The sequence below is a fragment of the Curcuma longa genome, chromosome 2 (assembly GCF_044706935.1).
Source record: "Curcuma longa cultivar G26 ecotype Majalengka, Jawa Barat chromosome 2, ITB_CL_G26_1.1, whole genome shotgun sequence".
NCBI lineage: Eukaryota > Viridiplantae > Streptophyta > Magnoliopsida > Zingiberales > Zingiberaceae > Curcuma > Curcuma longa.
In genome coordinates, this window is record NC_133862.1 from 7,123,598 (window position 1) to 7,141,789 (window position 18,192).

At 37.8% G+C, this 18,192-nt stretch overlaps 2 protein-coding genes and 1 long non-coding RNA gene across 4 annotated transcripts; 2 read left to right on the plus strand and 1 right to left on the minus strand.

Annotated features, from left to right (window-relative positions):
• The first annotated feature begins 1,353 nt into the window (after positions 1–1,353).
• LOC141818839 (uncharacterized) lies at positions 1,354–2,680 on the plus strand. 2 transcript variants are annotated; one of them, XR_012601004.1, is made up of 5 exons: positions 1,354–1,799; positions 2,003–2,148; positions 2,242–2,298; positions 2,391–2,508; positions 2,597–2,680. It is a non-coding gene; the product is annotated as an uncharacterized LOC141818839 (long non-coding RNA). The 2 variants fall into 2 exon arrangements; XR_012601003.1 differs by having other exon boundaries at positions 2,003–2,298.
• A 592-nt stretch (positions 2,681–3,272) lies between these two features.
• Positions 3,273–9,392, plus strand: LOC141818818 (putative acyl-activating enzyme 17, peroxisomal). Its single transcript, XM_074706250.1, has 14 exons — positions 3,273–3,527; positions 3,797–3,926; positions 4,033–4,283; positions 4,380–4,584; positions 5,274–5,314; positions 5,400–5,525; positions 6,059–6,132; positions 6,355–6,575; positions 7,669–7,763; positions 7,852–8,068; positions 8,373–8,498; positions 8,626–8,724; positions 8,803–9,018; positions 9,104–9,392. Exons 1-14 carry the CDS (start codon positions 3,280–3,282, stop codon positions 9,203–9,205), a joined length of 2,151 nt encoding a protein of 716 aa, XP_074562351.1. The 5' UTR covers positions 3,273–3,279; the 3' UTR covers positions 9,206–9,392.
• Positions 9,393–11,757: 2,365 nt separating this feature from the next.
• On the minus strand, positions 11,758–13,121 carry LOC141821116 (protein RGF1 INDUCIBLE TRANSCRIPTION FACTOR 1-like). The gene is made up of 4 exons (XM_074708492.1): positions 12,897–13,121; positions 12,621–12,827; positions 12,316–12,531; positions 11,758–12,220 (listed from the first exon to the last, which is right to left on the minus strand). Exons 1-4 carry the CDS (start codon positions 12,897–12,899, stop codon positions 11,933–11,935), a joined length of 714 nt encoding a protein of 237 aa, XP_074564593.1. The 5' UTR covers positions 12,900–13,121; the 3' UTR covers positions 11,758–11,932.
• Positions 13,122–18,192: the final 5,071 nt, after the last annotated feature.

The window sequence follows — 18,192 nt, forward strand, 5'->3', positions numbered from 1 at the left end:
TAAACTAACTAAAGAGGCTTCATGTTATTCTCATCACAATGTAACAAATTATTATTCCCCACAGCTTCTTTCCCATACCGCACAAGCATTTCTTTTCCTCTTTCCACTTCTCATTTTATTCAACACTAATTGAACCATATATAGAATGCTCTCTCTTTTTTATTTTTCATTTAATGATGTCATATGTTCCTGTTGAGATCAGCTTCTAGACGTGAGCGGTTAACTCCCTCTACAGTACCTCGCTGGAGCTGGCTTGATCAGTGAAGAGAGCTAGGAAGAAGGGTCCTGCAAGAGAAAAGCACGTGAGAGGGAGGGCCGGGGGGTTCCCCGGCGCGACCACTCCGATGCTTAAGTTAGTGACTTGAGAAGGGGAAAACGGAAATGACGAGGATCTCCTGTGTTTTGTCTTTGCATACCTCTTTCAGCGAGGTTCCTCCCTACCTTTTAAGGAAGGAGAAGAAGTTACATCACCTCCCCTATGTGACAGGGGTTCCCTCACCGTTATGAACGTGTCCTGAGGTGTGTCAGGAGGCGTACCCGGAGGAATGGCATGTCTGGCGAATATGTCCCATCGCTGTCATGTATTAAAGAAGGAGTCACATCAAACACGTGCCCCCATTATGAGGGGTGAGCGGGAGGACATGGAGAACGTTCACGCCGAATGAGGGACGGAGTGACCCTTGGAAAATGAAGAGATCCGAGATACCTTTTCTGATATGACTTGTCAACTGAATGAGGATATCAGTGACCGAGGAAGCTTGAAGAGTCTTTGCTACCGAAAGGAATTGAAGTATGGATAGAAGTGCTGTCAGTTGATACCGGAGGTAGGAATAAGGTTCCTCCTCCGAGCCTCCTTCTCCGAGCCGAAGTGGAGTTCGGCTCGGATACACCGGGAGATTTTGTGCAGCCCTAGAAATCTTCACCCTGAAAGTGACGTGGAAGGGTGATGAGAAGGGGAGTCAGCAGGCAACGGAGATTAAAAGGAGATCTCTAGTCTGAGCTGAAATGGAGTTCGGCTCGGGGGAGGTCTCACTCCTGTGTCGTTGTGGTCTTCGGGTCAGAGCCGAAGCAGAGTTCGGCTCGGCGAGCGTCATTGTTTCTTAGTGGAAGGGGCATTTTCTACGCCGGGAGACCTTGTACCCGAGCCGAAGTGGGTTTCGTCTCGGCTGTGGGGGGCTTTGCCGGGGGAGTTGTATAACTGGGCCTTGGCCCATGAAGAGAAATCAAATGGGTTACTTGAGGCTGGGGCCGGGGGTTCACTTATTTCACCTGACTTCGTTGAGAGTGACTGCCCCCCCCTACCTTTTCTGCCAAGGGCGGATCCAGGCGAGGGCTGGAGGGGGCTGAAGCCCTCGCCAGGTCCGCGACGCTCACTTCATCCTCAACCTCCCCGTCTTCGCGGCGCTGCTCGAGAGGGCGGAGGAGGAGTACGGCTTCCAGCCGGCAGGCGGCCTCGCTATCCCCTGCGACTCGGTGTTCTTCTGCTGGGTTCTCAACGCGCTCGGCCGCAACAAGGCCCGCTTCGCCAAGCTCGGCCTCGATGCTTTCCTCGCCCTTTTCGCCGCCGGCGACGTCGCTTCCGCTTGCAGGGGCGCTGCCACCTCCAATGCCCTCTCGCCATTGCTCCCAAAAACTAGGGTTTGATCGGTGGTTCCCTCTTTCCCTTCATACGATTCCATTTCCTTGTACACACAGCGAAAATGCAAAAAAGATGACGGAAGAAACGATGCGCGGAGTAGAAGATCCATCCACGAGATCCTCAACAGAGTGATTCAAGCGGAATACGAGTCCCTTTTTGAGTAAAACCTCCCCTTCTTCTTCCTCGTTAAAAATTTAAGTTTCACTGCTGGTTTATAAGTCAATTTCTAAATGGATGCTTTCTTCAAGATCATTGTTTTCTCTCCGAATCATCTGCAGTACTTGTCTATTGTGCTTTCTGTAAAAGATCCTTTTTTGACTTGTGTTTCATGCTCTACGATTACAACATCTCATGATCTCCAAGATCAGTGGTTGCTTGTCCATTCAACACCGTAACTCAAGCGACTCCATCGCTTCGATTACCAGTGACGTGAATTGAAAGAAATCATCTGCAAGCACCAAATTAAAGAAGAAATAAGAGTCGTCTGTGAGGCAGATTTTCAAAAGAAGGCTAATGCTTTTGATCCCTCACTTGCTTGTTTTTAATGGGGAGAGGAATACTAATCGATGATACTGATCAAAAGTTAAATGATCACTTTGCAGGATTGGGTTGGCAAGATGGAACTAAACGTATTCAGTGTAGTATTCAGAACACACGAAGTAAGCACCACAAGCTTAAGCTATAAAGAAATTCGCTTAAAAAACACAAATTCCAAGCAATGCTAATGCGGTAGCCTGAGCCTCCTGTGCAGGGAAACAAAGCCAGCTTCAAACTGTCAGTTCTACAACAACAAGAACACATTATCTCAGTTTGCATGCTGTGCCAAAATCTACAAAGCTTGGAAGTTTTACCGTATTCAACTAGTAAAGGTAAAGTCTTTTTCTATATAGGTGGACACATGCAAGCAAAAGTCCTTTCTGTTGATATCTGATGAGATCCTGTTGATGGTTTTATCAGGAGGTAGCAGAGAGAGGTATGCCTGTAGTTTTTGAGTGATGTATTTTGAGTGATCTGCATTTTGAGTGATGTATTTCTGGATTTTCGGATGAGGATTTTTTCCTTCTGCACATTTATACATTTACGTTTAAAAAAAAATATTGATTCCTTATACTATAGTAAAATGATATAGTTTTATGATTTTAGAATGTTTTAGAATAATTATTATATTGTAAAAAAAAATTATTAGCCCCCGCTAAATATTATTTCTGGATTCGCCCCTGTTTTCTGGCTGGGCTAACCTGATTCATATCCTTACGCCCATAACATCATATAAAACTATTAATTATATATACATTTATAAAAATTCATAGAGTAGATTAAAGTATAAATGATTTTTATTCTTATCGTGTAATGTTAGTTTTAAAATTTTAATCAATGGCAGTTTAGTGGCTGATAATGATATTAATGCAATCATAAATTAATTCTAATCAAAGGCGCTTTTTTTCCTTCTTTTTAATCTCAGTAGATTTTTATATTATATTAGATATAAAATGAAATCAATTTACTATATCCTATGCTTTATCCTCAAAAGCATAGGGGGTGTTTTTGAAATAAGGTAATGCTTAAGAGCTAAAATGAAAAATTCCCTACTTACATCCATCCGAGACAGCGGTGTCGAGTAGGAGCCTGTATCGGCGTGCATGGAGATTGCGTACGTCACGGCGGAGGATATCCAAGCCACCGGGGTTCCTCCGGTTGAGGCTCAGAAGCTCCATGCCGCCCTACGGCAGATTCTCTCGGAGCGAGGGAGCTCCGGTCCGGAGGCTTGGGACGGCATCTCGAAGCAACTATTAAGCCCCAAACTCCCTTTTCCCCTTCATCAGATGTTGTACTACGGGTGCTACAGGGGATTTCGTCCCGACCCCCCTCCAGCTTGGCTTCCCGACAAGTAATTTCTTCATCTTTTTGCACTTGGATTGAATCGCGCGATTTTGTTTGGGGTTGTGTTGGAATATTCGTGTTTTTTGAATAATTAAAGTTTGTTAGTTTTATAAAACCCTATTTGGAAGTTCGACTTCTGAACCTTCATTAAAATAGAAATTAGTGAGCACGATAGTCTCGCTAGTGACAAAATATGACATCTTCCGAAATATAGAATTGATCTTTTCGTGCTACCATCGTTGTCCCGTGGATGAATTTGACATGACCCTATACCAGAGAGAACACTGCCGCCACAAATATAGGCAGGGTTTTGCAGAAGCGTGGGAAAGAGTTACTTGGAGACAAATTCAAAGATCCAGCATCAAGCTTTCCTGATTTGCAGGCATTTTCAGTGGCGAACCCAGAGGTATGCCTGAACAAAATTTGGAAGTCGTACTATGTGTTGTTAGCTTGTTAATGGATTTTAAGTTTGATTTGAATTGCCTGTTTTGATATGTTGTTCGGATTAGTAGGCTTACTGGAAGATGGTTTTTGAAGAGATGGATATTTCATTTCCGGTGCCTCCATCTTGCATTCTACGGTGTAATAATTTATATCCTGGAGGGCAATGGTTGCCAGGGGCTTATTTAAACTCTGCCAGTTTATGCTTGAGTTTGAATGGTAATAGAAAACTTGATGATGTCGCAATTATATGGAGAGATGAAGGATATGATGCTTTACCTGTAAATATCATGACATTCAAGGAACTACGGACTAAAGTCTGGTATAATTTCTTTTATATTTTTCTTGTATTTAGTTAATCTTAGATGAACAGCCAGTTACAATTGTTGTAATTTCATTTGTTTCTTTGATTTTTCAGGTTGGTTTCTAATGCACTTGATACGCTGGGTTTACCCAAAGGATCTGCTGTTGCAATAGATATGCCAATGACTGTGATTTCTGTTGTCATCTACCTAGCTATTGTATTAGCAGGTTATGTGGTGGTCTCTATAGCAGATAGCTTTGTCCCCAAGGAAATAGAGACAAGGCTCAACATAGCAAATGCAATAGCAATTTTCACCCAGGTTATTATTTCCTGCCAGCAAACTTTTCTCAAGCAGAGACACTAATATGACGTTTGGTTTTTCTGCATTTGTCGATAAAGGTTGAATGTTGATTGAAACATGCATGAAGTATTTATTGCCAAAGATATACTAAGAGACAAAGATGCATAAATAGGGTGTAAACGAGGTGAGATGAGCTTAGCTGTCTTTAAGATTGCTTATTTACTTGTCGAGCTTGTTTAAGCTTGGTTATTAAAAATCTTATCAAGCTCGAGCTGAGCTCGAGTTTTTATTGAGTTCAACTAAGAGTGTCATTGCCCTTACAAAGTAGGTTAAACCTTTATCTAATACAAGAAACTTATATTAATTTCTTATTTTTAGTATATTATGAATAATTTAAAATTATAAAAATTTATAAATTATTATATTTTTATGTACTTGAATGAAAAAAGAAATAAATTTATAGTTAAATTTTACGTAAATTAATCAATAACTTTATTAATAAATTGTTCAAGCTCGATAATTTATTTCATATGTTCCTTTACTATTAAATGAACATAAATTAAGCTTATCGAGTGGAACACTAATCTTACAGCCCTATGCATAGTATCAAAACTATCAACATAATATCAAACTTTCATCATAATTCGGAAAACTTCATACTAACATTCAAATTTTTGTCCTATTCAAATGGTTAACTATGATTGTAGGATTATATCATTCGAGGTGAAAAAAAGCTACCTCTGTACAGGTGATGTACATAATATTCCTTGGAGTGTTATTGTAAGCATTTGATAGATTCTAGTTTCTAATTGTATAACTTTTGTTTTTTATAGTAAAGTTGTGGAAGCTCATGCTCCTTTAGCAATCGTCATTTCAGCAAGAGTTTCTACCACAATAACGGGATTGCGTGCAGATGATATTTCTTGGCATAACTTCTTGGAAAGAGTAAAACATACCGAGTATGCACTCGTATTCATGTTTCTTTTCTTATTTTAAAAAAAAAATCTTTTGTTTAAATGATTAAAATGTGTTTTTGACGAGAACATTGATCTTACCATACCCATATAGGTAGGAGAGTCATGCATTAGACTGACCTTTGCTTTTTCCTGTGAACTATTAGGATGATGCACCCAACAAGATTGGTCGTTGTTATTGATGGATAAATAAGTGAGCAAGTTGATGATTGCTTCTTTATATATATTTCTAAGGGTGATCAACGAATTGTAAATAAGAAAAATAGATTATAACTTAAGCTACAAAATAATAAAACACACTAGTGTTTATTGAGTGTTATTCCTTACATCATTGACTAGTGGATTTGGTACCATAAAGATTTTTTATAAAAAAAATTGTTAGTGAAACTCTGTTTTCTTTTATAGATGCCAATATGTGCTCAAATTGATATTTGAATTAGTGATTTATTGAGTTTTGAGTTTTTAATTTCTATAAATTATCATCTGTATCTATGTCTTTCTTTCTTCTGCAAATGCAGAGACATTCCTTATGAACCAGTGGATAAACCTATTGATGCCTTCATGAACATCCTCTTCTCTTCTGGAACTACAGGTAATAGTCTTGATTGTATAGATGTTAAGCCTCAACTGAATTTGTCTTGGAATTTCCTGGTGTCCGAGTCAAAACTCACTGAACTCTGTATAGATCACTTCACTAGGAAACATGCACATCATATTTTGAACTTGATATGTCTTGTTCATAGGCATAAGTATCACTAAACAGGTATCTGATTCTGGATTTTTGAGTATTGTTTGCTATACTCCTTTTGCATAGGGGAGCCAAAGGCAATTCCATGGACACATGCAACCCCTCTAAAGGCTGCTTCTGATGCATGGTCACATTTGGACATACGTAAAGGTGATGTTGTTGCATGGCCTACTAATCTTGGTTGGATGATGGGTCCATGGCTTGTTTTTGCCTCTTTAATAAATGGAGCTTCTATGGCTTTATACCATGGCATCCCTCTTGGATCTGGATTTGCAAAATTTGTACAGGTTATATAGCTTCACTTTATTTATTTATTTTGCGCTAGCAGATTTTAAAAGGATGGATTTTTTTTACTTGTAGGTATGCTATGTTAATACAGTAAGAGTTGATACACCTATTTGAAACTATATTGGAGCAAAATGGTGGTGTTACTTTTCTGAAACATGCATCTTTTATTGTCACATGCATAGTAATTTGTCTGCATTTGAAATGCAACAGCAAAAGATCTCTGAGAACTAAGAAGTGACACAGAAGACGATTCTTGTGTTAGACATGCTTGTCTTTCTAGAGCTCTAACAATGGTTGCCTTTTTTAACATAGAAATTGGATTATAGAACAATTTATTCCACTTTTCTACCTGTTTACCGTGCAGTAACACTTCAGGATAACATCTATGGTGAAATTCTCAACAACTTTTGAAGAATCATGAGAATTAATTCTTTGAGTTGTTTATGGGTTAGATTTGAAAGAAGGATTTATTTCATGGTCCATCATGTGGGAAAGGGAAAATTGATTCATTGCTTCTTGATTATAGGGCAAGACGCCAAAACCACACCCCACCCCCTAGTTTTGACGTTTTACTACTTTTTAAAAAAAATCAAAGCGCGCTCTTAAAAAACTTCTTGAAGCACCCTCATGTCTGTCTCTCCTCCTAAGTCATAGTGTGTTGGATATTTCTCTTTACTCTCTCACCTTCTGAGTTTGTTCTACTTAATTATACTTAATTATAACTGCATTCCCACTAAAGTAAAATATTTATGAATGGATCAGAATGTGACTTAGAAGATTATTTTGTATCATCTAAACCACTAATAAAAATGCTCCAGACACCATTAAAATAGATACACGGGTTGTTATACAAATTGAATAACAGCTGTAGGCTGGTTTTGAGAAGCATGCTTCTAGAGTTTCATATTGGTAATTCATGACGTTGGTGTTGCTCATTACTGGGAAAATACTTAAAACATGAAGTACTTTCAGTGAATGGTTATGTTTGTAGTCTTCAATTTATTTTGTTGTCTCTACTCCAAGGTCTGTGGAGCTTCAAGCAATTTATTCTAGAATAAAAATTGTCAATTAACAGTTTTCCAATCAATGCAGGACGCCAAGGTAACAATGCTTGGTGTTGTTCCAAGTATTGTGCGCGCATGGAAAGATAAAAATTGCACCACTGGCCTTGACTGGTCAAGCATTCGGTAGATTTACTTTGGAAGCTTGATATTCTGGGCCTTCTGGCATGTTTTTTATCCTGAAACTAATGAAGTATATATTTCCTATGCATAGTTGCTTTAGCTCCACTGGTGAGGCATCTAGTGTGGATGACTACCTTTGGCTTATGGGCAGAGCTCACTACAAGCCAGTTATTGAATGTTGTGGTGGCACAGAGATCGGAAGTGCATTTGCTTCAGGGACCCTATTGCAGCCTCAAGCATTAGCTGCATTTAGTACATCAACTCTAGGGTGCAAAATCTTTATCCTTGATGGCGATGGGAATCCACTTGTCAGTATTTCGTTTTGAACTTGGCTAATTTTGTTTGGCTGTGCTTAGAAGTTAGAATTGTCAGTAAAGAACGCCATGCAATCAGTGGAAAAGCTCAGTTAACATAAGGAATTTAGACCATACTTTTATGTTATTTAGTAGCGCATAGCGTCTCATTCATTCTAGCAACCACATTCTGTTTATGGTTGGTGCATAATAAAGCTTCATATTATCAGGGATATTATTCTTAATTTTTGGCAATTCACTTCAGAAGATATATATTCATCTACCTGGTGAAAGCTAGTTTTTTTGCTATCTATCACAGCCGGACAATGTTGCTGGGATAGGCGAGGTCGCCCTTGATCCAACAATGCTTGGGGCATCAACTACTTTACTGAATGCTGATCATTATGATGTCTACTTCAAGGGGATGCCAATTTACAATGGAAAAGTAAGTCATTTTGATTTCACTACACTTCCTAGTCTTTGTGAAGCAAGTAGGCTTGATCAGGAACCACTTTTCTACATATGATATCATTTCCTCGAGTTAATAGGCTTAATCAAGCTGGAACATGCAGCAACTTCGAAGACATGGGGATATATTTGTGCGTACTGCAGGAGGATACTATCGCGCTTATGGCCGTGCAGATGACGTGATGAACCTAGGCGGTATCAAGGTGTGCATTGAGAGCAAAATAATTTCATCCTTTGATCAAATATGTTCTAATCAATTATCGAATCTGCTATTTACTCAGGTGAGTTCTGTCGAGATTGAACAGGTATGTAACAATGTCAATGACACCATCCTCGAGACTGCTGCAATCGGTGTTCCACCGTCTTCTGGTGGGCCTGAGCAATTATTCATGGCTGTTGTCTTTAAAGATCAATATCGGTTGGAAGAAGAAGATCTGGGCAGGTTGAAGCTGGCCTTCAACTCTGCACTGCAAAAGAAACTGAATCCTTTATTCAAGGTTCTTGTTTGTTCATCTTCTGTCACATTCCTAAAGATTCCACGAGACTATTGTGATGCCTTCTTGCTTGTTGCTCCTGTAAAAGGTTTCGTTCATCGTACCAATGGCTTCTTTGCCACGAACTGCTTCGAACAAGGTTATGCGAAGAATTCTGCGAGAGCAGTTGTCACAACAATCCAAGATCTGATGTGCTTTGGTAGTCTCTATTGAAGATGTTATTTCATCCTCATAAATGCCTTCGTTCAAGTTAGATTTGAGAACTTTTTCTTTTTTGAAAGATTTATCACATGATCCTTATAAATAAATGTCTTCCTTCAGGATCACCTGAACTTTACTTTTGACAAACAATGGAAAGTCTTCTGGATTGTTATTTACCTCTCCCATTGTTCATAGCATATTCATGAGAAATATATGTACTAGGATATTTGTTTCTTCTTTCAGCACAGATTCTAGTAGGATTTTTTTTATATTATATAAGATAATGGGGATGCCTAGCAGCCGTTGCAATCAAGAATTAGCTATATATATATAATATTTGATGCACGTCAGTCACATTTTTTGAATTTATTTGATGGATGAAATATATCCACTCTAGAATTAATCGGTGTATATTAGATATCTAATATAGATGAAATAAATCATGGCCAAAATTTACGCCCTTCCCGGTTAGAAATCATAGCCAAGCTGCAAAATTATTGCCAGAGTTGGTTGGGGAGCCACAATTTTGCCTTTGATGACGTTGTCAATAACCAAGTTCATTGGAAAGTTTTCATGAGAAAGATAAAACCTTAAGAATGCAGATTAATAGGTTTTTACATATAAAATTCATATTCATCAATTAAGTCCACCATTAAATATAAATTAGATCAGTTTATTAAACTTAAAGTTTTAATGATAATACTTAGACTCTTAACTTGTAAGTCCACCTTATAGAGAAACAAATCCTAACACGATATAAAATGGATGAGAATTCTACGGATCAATTGGATAAAATAAAATGCAACAGAAGGAAGAGAAACCGACCGTCTTGGCCGAATTCTACTTCTCCTTCAACGGTTTAGGTATGTGCGATGCTCGGTTGTGATTTGGGATTTGGAGTTGCGGGCTTTTATATATGAAAGGGACAGATGAAATGGCTTAGTATTAATTTTCGTAGTCCATTAAGAAGCCCAAGGACATCATATTCCATACTAGTCTACATGTTGGGAAGTGTTTACTACAGTAGGTGGAGGGGAAGGAGAGGAAATCCAATGCCTATGGACTTTGTTTAAGATTAGTTCCAGTTGGATCGTGCAACTTGAAGAAAAAGGCATGTGATGCAAAGAGGAGAAGAAATGGCATGGAGGTTGGGAGAGAGATCAGGAAAAAAAAGAAAAATCTTTTATTTCTTTAAATTACAATTATTTTCATTGTTTAGTCTTTGCATGCCCTTTTTATATGGTCGAATAAAATTTATCTGTAAATCACTTCCATAAAGTTTTCTATGAAAAGTGTTCGGAACTTTTTTTTTAGATGCACGACTTCTTCAGAAGTGACTGCATCCCTTTCATATTACGAATTCCTTTCATTTACCTTTCTGTATCATGAACTTTAAAATTTAATCTACAATCTACGAAATACAATCCAGTTACTGCATGCTTCTTATTCTCATCTCGATCCCCTTGTTGTTATATATGTTCCATCCGCAGCATCTTCTTTATTCCATAATCCATAATTTCCCTCCTTTCTCTCTCCTACTTTCATTCTCTTTTCCTTCCCCTTACAAGAACTTATAACTCCGGTCCCTTTTATAAGCTAATTAATTAATGTTGATTTGGTTTATATTACGTAGACAAGGATGCAGATCATTACATATATAAGAATGATGTGCCAAACAAAGCCAAAGCTCTCAGAGTCTCATGCTTCTCTCCCTAGCTAATTATGGCACTTGTTCCGATATTGACGTATATATCTCTGCAATGTCACAAGCTCTCTGTCTCCTCCAGCAAACATGTATCTCATACCACACTCCGCCAGGTTGTGTAAGTATGCATCATTCACTTGCTTTTACTTTTAATACAACTAATCAAATATAATTAAGATAATAATCTTGGTAGAAATTAAGGCAGGTGAATTAATGCCAAAATTAACAGGGATCAGTCACCTCCATTGCATTGATGAAATTCATGCTTCCATATATATAGCTCTTCCGCAAGTTAGTATAAATAGAACACAATAATTATATTAAGAAAGAAAAACATTTTTCTGTATATCGTCGACATCTCAATTTCCATGATAATTAAGATATATCACCAAAGTTTATACACATGTTCAAAAGGATTACAATGCTTTATCAACGTTAGAACAGGAGGAAAAAAAGAGGAAGAATCCTAATCAGTACACCCAATTTTGCATATACACTATTGTTTATCAGTTTATTTAATAATAATTAATCATAATCATCAAAACTAAAAACGAATAATAACACCAGCCAAAATTAAATACATTGCACTGCGTGGCTTGGCATTGCATGTGTACCTAATTGACAGCTCATTACCTCAAGTACAAAAAGGCATGCTGAATTATTAGATTAATACCTAAAGCTTCTGCAGTACAATTACACCGTAGGACAACATAAAAATCACCAACAACAAAAGGAAAAATATTTTCTTTTGAAAAAAAAAACTCACTGACATTAGTCACACTTGCACTATGTACATTATAAAACTATAAAAGGCTCTGACAAAATTATGTACAATATAAAGGAAAGAAATCAATACCTTTTTCTTCCCTTCTTTGCTAAACTGATAATGATATGGAGCATATCTTTCTACATTATTCACAGTGTTTTCTTTTTTCTATATAATTTGATGATTTACTATAAACAACATGACAATTATAAGTAACTATGAATCTGAACCTCGTCCGGAGCTTCTCAGAAAGGAGCTCGATGTGGCACGCCCTTCCGCGGGGAGGTGCGGTAGCTGACAACGATAGGAGGCGTCCCCGGTGAAATGCTGCTGCTCTCGTTGCCGTAGTGAGCGGTGGTGGCGGAGGCCGGGATTTGGATGAAGCTCCGGCCGAACGCCGGCATCGTCTTCCGCAACTTGCGAGGCGTCATTGGCTCGTCGGAATATTCTGAATCGAGCATTAGCGACGAGTCGCGTCCTGATTTGGGGCGGAGTACGAAGGTGAGCTCCGGGTCTGTTCGCATCCCTTCCAGCTGATAGGAATCACAGAGAAGATATTAGATAATTTAATCATAGATGGAGCCAAAGAATTAAAATTGATTATTTTGACCGAAAATTAAGGTGAAACCTTGCAGCCGATGGAGCAGAATCTGAAGGAATCCAAGAGGCTCCGGCAGCAGATTTCGCAGGTGTTGGTGACGCCCTTCCCCTGCCTCAGCTGCGGCCTCTCATTGAGGAACACGATCTTGGCGCTGTTGATGATGTAAGTTTGGATGCAGGAGATGTCGATGAACTTCGACACCTCCGACACTCTGATCACATTGTGGTATGACGACCTCCGAATCTAAACAAATTCGCAACACAAATCGAATTCAATCAGACTCAGTTTATCGATGAAAAAGAGAGCGTTTGTTTGTGATCAAGAAGAATAACCTGAACGACGTGGTGATCCTTGTGTTCGGGGAGGCAATAGGAGCAGAGGGCCTGGCCGGTGCACTCCAAACAGTACAAGTTGCACTCGTTCTTATTGGAGTCGCCATGGACGGCGCAAGGAACGAAGAAGCTGGTCTTCAGCAGCGGCCTCAGCCATAGCGGACCCATCTCCCTGTTCCCTCCTGCTGCTGAAAACATGGGGCTCACCTGGAGGAATCGCAATCCATCAATCAAATCCCTAAATCGCATAGGAAAGGATGTATTCTCGGCCTTTACCATCACTTCCAGATCCTCGCTCGCCGCTGAAAAATACGATCTTTGGAGTCGCTGAAACAGGGGGGTTCCAACACGGCGGCGTCTTTATCGCCGACCGAAACTCGAATCGCGGCGCTATGAATCCCGGCTTTGAGGTCGTCGAAAGATCCTACTTTGCATCAAAATAGCAACGGGAATCGCCGCGCAAGCGAGGGGAAAAAGGGGTTGACGAAGTTGGAAAGGAGACGAAGTGGGAAGTTCTAGAGAAGAGAAAGGAAAAGAATACTTATCTCTATATGGCGGTTTGGCGAAATGTGACGACCAAATTGCTCAAAATAAACAAGCCAAGGAGAAAAATAAAAACAAATGGACGATATTAATCATACGATTATTTTTTTTCAAATTTTTCTGCAGTCCAATCAGTGAATCGTTAGATTAAATTGAATTGCTTATTTGTGAATATTTATCTTTTCACATGAGAAGAAAGAGACAGAATGCATTGCACCACTTGATTAATCAATGTTCAGAGATAAGATGAAAGCGAAGTATATGCAATGACAGTTGACTGAGACTGCCATTTTGGCTGAAGAAAGATTTGTTTTTTTTATTAAATTTTCAGGAGAAGGGCCGCCCACTCGGGTTACGGTGGAGGAGGGCAACTGTGCAGGACGGTTTCTTAGCTTTTTCAAACAGGATTGAGTTTTAGTTTTAACTTGGATAAATTAACTGATGATTTTTTTTTAACAAATAGTTGATCTAAAAATATTGAGTTAATGGGTCATCGAATACATTTTGATTTATCTTATATCTGATGAGAAATTTTCGTGAGAATAGATTGATCAGAATGAATCGACGTATCAATTTTTTATCGATTAAGATCCAAAGAGCTAAATGATTACTATTCCGAGTAGTTGATTAGGAACTAAACAAATCTCATATATTATAAAATAAGATTAAACTAAGGAATTACTAACTATCATGATTTCTTTTGTTTTTAAGGGTCACCACCTTATTATCAAATTAAAAAAGAGTTTTGGTGGACGAAGTAAAAGAGAGCAATAATTGATGGTAGTTCTAATTTTAGTTTTTGTTAAGGTGTGATTTCAGGTTGAGCATTTGGTCGTTGTACTTGGAGATGTAGCCATCAGTTGGAGAATAGGAAGAATTGACAACTCGACAGTTTGGGTCTTATCGTTTATGAAGGTCCCAATTGTTGAAGTTTAATATACAGACAAAAATGGAACATGCAATTTTTTTGATTTCATGGAAACTAAAGAAACCTGGATTCATTATTGGAAAAAAATGCTGAAGCAACAAACTAAAGAGTAACTGGACGCGGAAATTGCAGCAACATACCTTCTTTTAGATGTCTCCAAGAGTGGCTTCGTTACCTGCTTATGAAAACCATAACTTAAAACTACAGTAACCATTATGATTATATGATGGTTTAGCTAGCTAGGGTAGTACCTCTGGTCCATTGGCAAGAGAACACACGAGGATGTCAATGAACCATGACTACCACATCCGTTTAATCAGATTCGAGAAATCCATAAAAGAGTATGAGACATATTGTTTGGATGAAATCTGCGTACTTGGGTAGTACCCAATACCATGGGTGGGTTTACTCGAATGTATAGGAGGACAAGTAATTACATGGCAGTTCATATTGCACTTGTAATTTAATTTTTAGTATTTCTGATCTCTTCCTTCCAGTTATCGTTTGGTCCACGTACGTAAGCCTAGCATATAACCTGGCCAGCACTTTGGTCGAGCCCTAATTAACTCGGGATGAACACATGCAATTCAAGAACCAGTGATTTGCATAAACAGAATAAAACCGAAAACCCAGCATTTGCAAAATTATGTATAACCATGCACAACAGTATGTCAAATCTACACGAAGCTTTTAACGACTAATTAATTCTGAATTGCAGAACCACCGATAAGAATGGCTACTACTTGAGAGATCACGGCAACAGAACAGACAACCAAGAGTAAATCGATCTGATGTCAAGCAGATTATTCATTGCACTCAAAGACAACATCACGTAGATTGCAAGCTAGCTCATTCAAAATATAAAGGTATCGAGTGCCAACGCCGAATTCAAAACCCTTGATCGTAGAGATATTAATCACCTAGTCTCTCAGCAACCATATTGCATTGTCCACCGGTCATTTGTCCATTGTATATGCCAAAGATTAAAGCCAGATTGGTTTTCTTCATATATAGTGACATCATTGCATTGCTTCCCTGAAAGTTATAGTTCAATAAGATTGATGGAAATTAAGGCAAAAGGCTACAATGTGTCTGGTTTATATCTATCTGTGGGAATGATAACAACTGGCACAGAAGCTCGTAAATCACCAAATAAACCTAAGCAAGTACCAAGCTGAAGTAATTATCTGAAAGCATGCATGCGACAGGTGGAAAGTGGTTGACTGTCGAATCCAACATTAGAAGACCTATCAACTTTCCCAACTTCGTTACAAACTCAAAAGCACCTATTGCTCTCCTTTTGACAAGCATCAATAATAGAAGAAACACAAAACTAAAATAGTATATTCATACATGCCTAATTACTGAAGTCCTTCTAAGAGATTAAAATGGTGAATTTCCCAATGTTTAATCATCATGAACATCTTGGTCAACTTTATCGACTATTGGTCTCATCACAAAATTGAAAGTTTACATTGTTAAATTTTCACTTAGTACTGACGGTTTCCTCCAAGAGATCAAAACAGTGAATTTCACAATGTTTCATTCCAATCATCTAAGAAATTCTTGATCAACTCTATCATCTATTGAATTTCTACCAAAAATACAATCATTGCATCGCGTCGATAATACATGTAGTTGCTCTAGTAACATATCTTGTTGAAATGTGTAATTCGAGCAAGGAGTTAGAAATAGTAATAAGAGCATTCAAATAAGGAATTAAAGGGAGTTATAATATACAGAAAAGAGAATTTCTTATAACTAGAAAATCTAACAGCTTCTAGCTCCAGAAAGTAAACTATACACGATGCCGATTAGTATAAACTACAAACACAAATTGGGTGGAAAGAGAAGTTTGCAATCTTCCTATACTTCAACTTATTGATTTACATTAATGATTTCCATATTATAGTACCTGATAAAAGAAGTAATCAATCATGCTGAAACAATCATGAAAATATCCATATTATGACCAAAAATACAGACAAAATTAACCACAATAACAATGATTTCATAGAAAGATGACCGAGTTGTGCACCTCTGTGCATATGTAGAAAATTAAGTATACTTTTCAAAATTATAATAATAATACGTATGAGACACTAATCTTTATCATTTGAATAGAATAACAGCACTTGGCTCGCTTTGGATAACCATGTACTTTGTTCCACCAAGATATAATTCAATTAGCACTAGAGATTCAGGCTCATCAAAAATCATTCAGGATTTGTCGTGATCTATTCATATCTGATCATATAGAGAAGATAAAATATATTAACAGATAGGTTTAGGAAACAGAACAATGCAACAAAATCAAAGTTTACTACAGAATCATATTTGGAAGGACATTCCTGTTTGTGCATCCTAGCATTCCAAGAAGAACCAATAATTAATATTTACATTTAGAAATGTGATAAGATGCGAGAACTGATCAGTCAAATTCTTTTGACCGCACAGAGATGCCACCCCCAGAGTAAAAAAAATAGACTTAGAAATGAAGTATAATATTTTTTTGTTTGTAGTTATTCATTTATTTATTTTTCTCAGAGAAAAGAAAATAAATGAAATACAACCTGTGATTTGGAATTGGAAATTTTTAGATTGGCTACATAGTTTAAATCCTTCCTGGCTTCTATTTAAGGCTATTTAGCTGATGAGTTTATTGATAGTTATAAATTGGTTGTCAGGGGAAGAGGGGCTAAACTTTATTCTCAATCATCCTAAATGTTACCTTTCCTCTCACCCTCCTTATGGTATAATACATTAAGGCTTTCCAAGGACTAAGAAGAAATAAAGAAAACACAGGATAATAATACATATTCCAGTAGTATGGTTTGAGAATAAAATTGAAAAATATGAAGATAAACATTGATTTGAAGATGGCTAATGGATTGTTAGAATATCACATCGCCTACATTTCCGTAGAAAGCTTATGACAGAGTTGGGAATTTAAAGTTAGAAAGAGATTCGTAGCAAATATATTGATGTGATACAAAACATGAATGGCTTAAAGTTAATAATGTAATTTTCCCCTATATCATGGGTCAGCTCTAGCTCATATGTTTTACATTACTAAATATGAATTTGCCAGCCATATTAAAGACAAATTCCCCTGGTGCACATTATACATCAACCATATTGTTCGAAGCAGTTCACGGCAGAGAAGCCATCGGCACAATGAATGAAACCTTTTACAGGGGCAACAGCAAGAAGGCATCACAATAGTCTTGTGGTATCTTTAGGAATGTGATAGAAGATGAACAAACAGGTACCTTAAATAAAGGATTCTGTTTCTTTTGCAGCTTGCCAAGATCTTCTTCCAACTGATATTGATCTTTAAAGACAACAGCCACGAATAATTGCTCAGGCCCACCAGAAGATAGTGGAACAGCGATTTGCAGCAGTCTCCAGGATGGTGTCGTTGACACTGTTACATACCTGTTCAATCTCGACGGAACTCACCTGAGTAAATAGCAGATTTGTTTTGATTAGAACATATATGCTGAGAAGGATGAAATTATTTTGCTCTCAATCCTAGTTGCTTCACAAAGATTATAAAGTGTTCCTAATGGACCCACTCTTTTAACGATTCTAATGGATTCCTTATTAGGAGCCCCAATTATTCTTTTGTGACACAATGTAGAATTCATATATATCTCCACAACGGTTTGATATTGTTCACTTTGAACTTATGTCCTCATGATTTTTATTTTTGGATTTAATCCAAAAAGTCTTATACTAATATTCCATCTTATAACCCCAAAATCTTTTCAATTCATCCATTTAAAATCTGCTAGCACAAAATAAATAAATAAAGTGAAGCCAATATAACCTGTACAAATTTTACAAATCCGGATCGAAGAGGAATGCCATGGTATAAAGTCGACGTCGCAATTCTATAAGTGAGCATGCATCACAAGCAGCCTTTAGAGGGGTTGCATGTGCCCATGCAATTGCCTTTGGCTCCTCTATATATGCTCAAGGCGTTATAGCAAACAATACTCAAAGTTCCACATTACATAAAGCACACATGTTAATTGCTCAAGAAATAATCAAATCAAGCCCAAAACCTAAAAAGATGCATGTATGTACTATTGTTTG

Coding starts and splice junctions, on each gene's coding strand:
- LOC141818818 (XM_074706250.1), top strand. CDS start 3,280: ATGGAGATTGCGTACGTCACGGCGGAGGATATCCAAGCCACCGGGGTT. Junction 5,526..6,058: donor GAAAGAGTAAAACATACCGA/GTATGCACTCGT, acceptor CTGCAAATGCAG/AGACATTCCTTATGAACCAG. Junction 7,764..7,851: donor CTTGACTGGTCAAGCATTCG/GTAGATTTACTT, acceptor TCCTATGCATAG/TTGCTTTAGCTCCACTGGTG.
- LOC141821116 (XM_074708492.1), bottom strand. Junction 12,532..12,620: donor AGGATCACCACGTCGTTCAG/GTTATTCTTCTT, acceptor GAATTTGTTTAG/ATTCGGAGGTCGTCATACCA. Junction 12,221..12,315: donor TCTGCTCCATCGGCTGCAAG/GTTTCACCTTAA, acceptor GATTCCTATCAG/CTGGAAGGGATGCGAACAGA.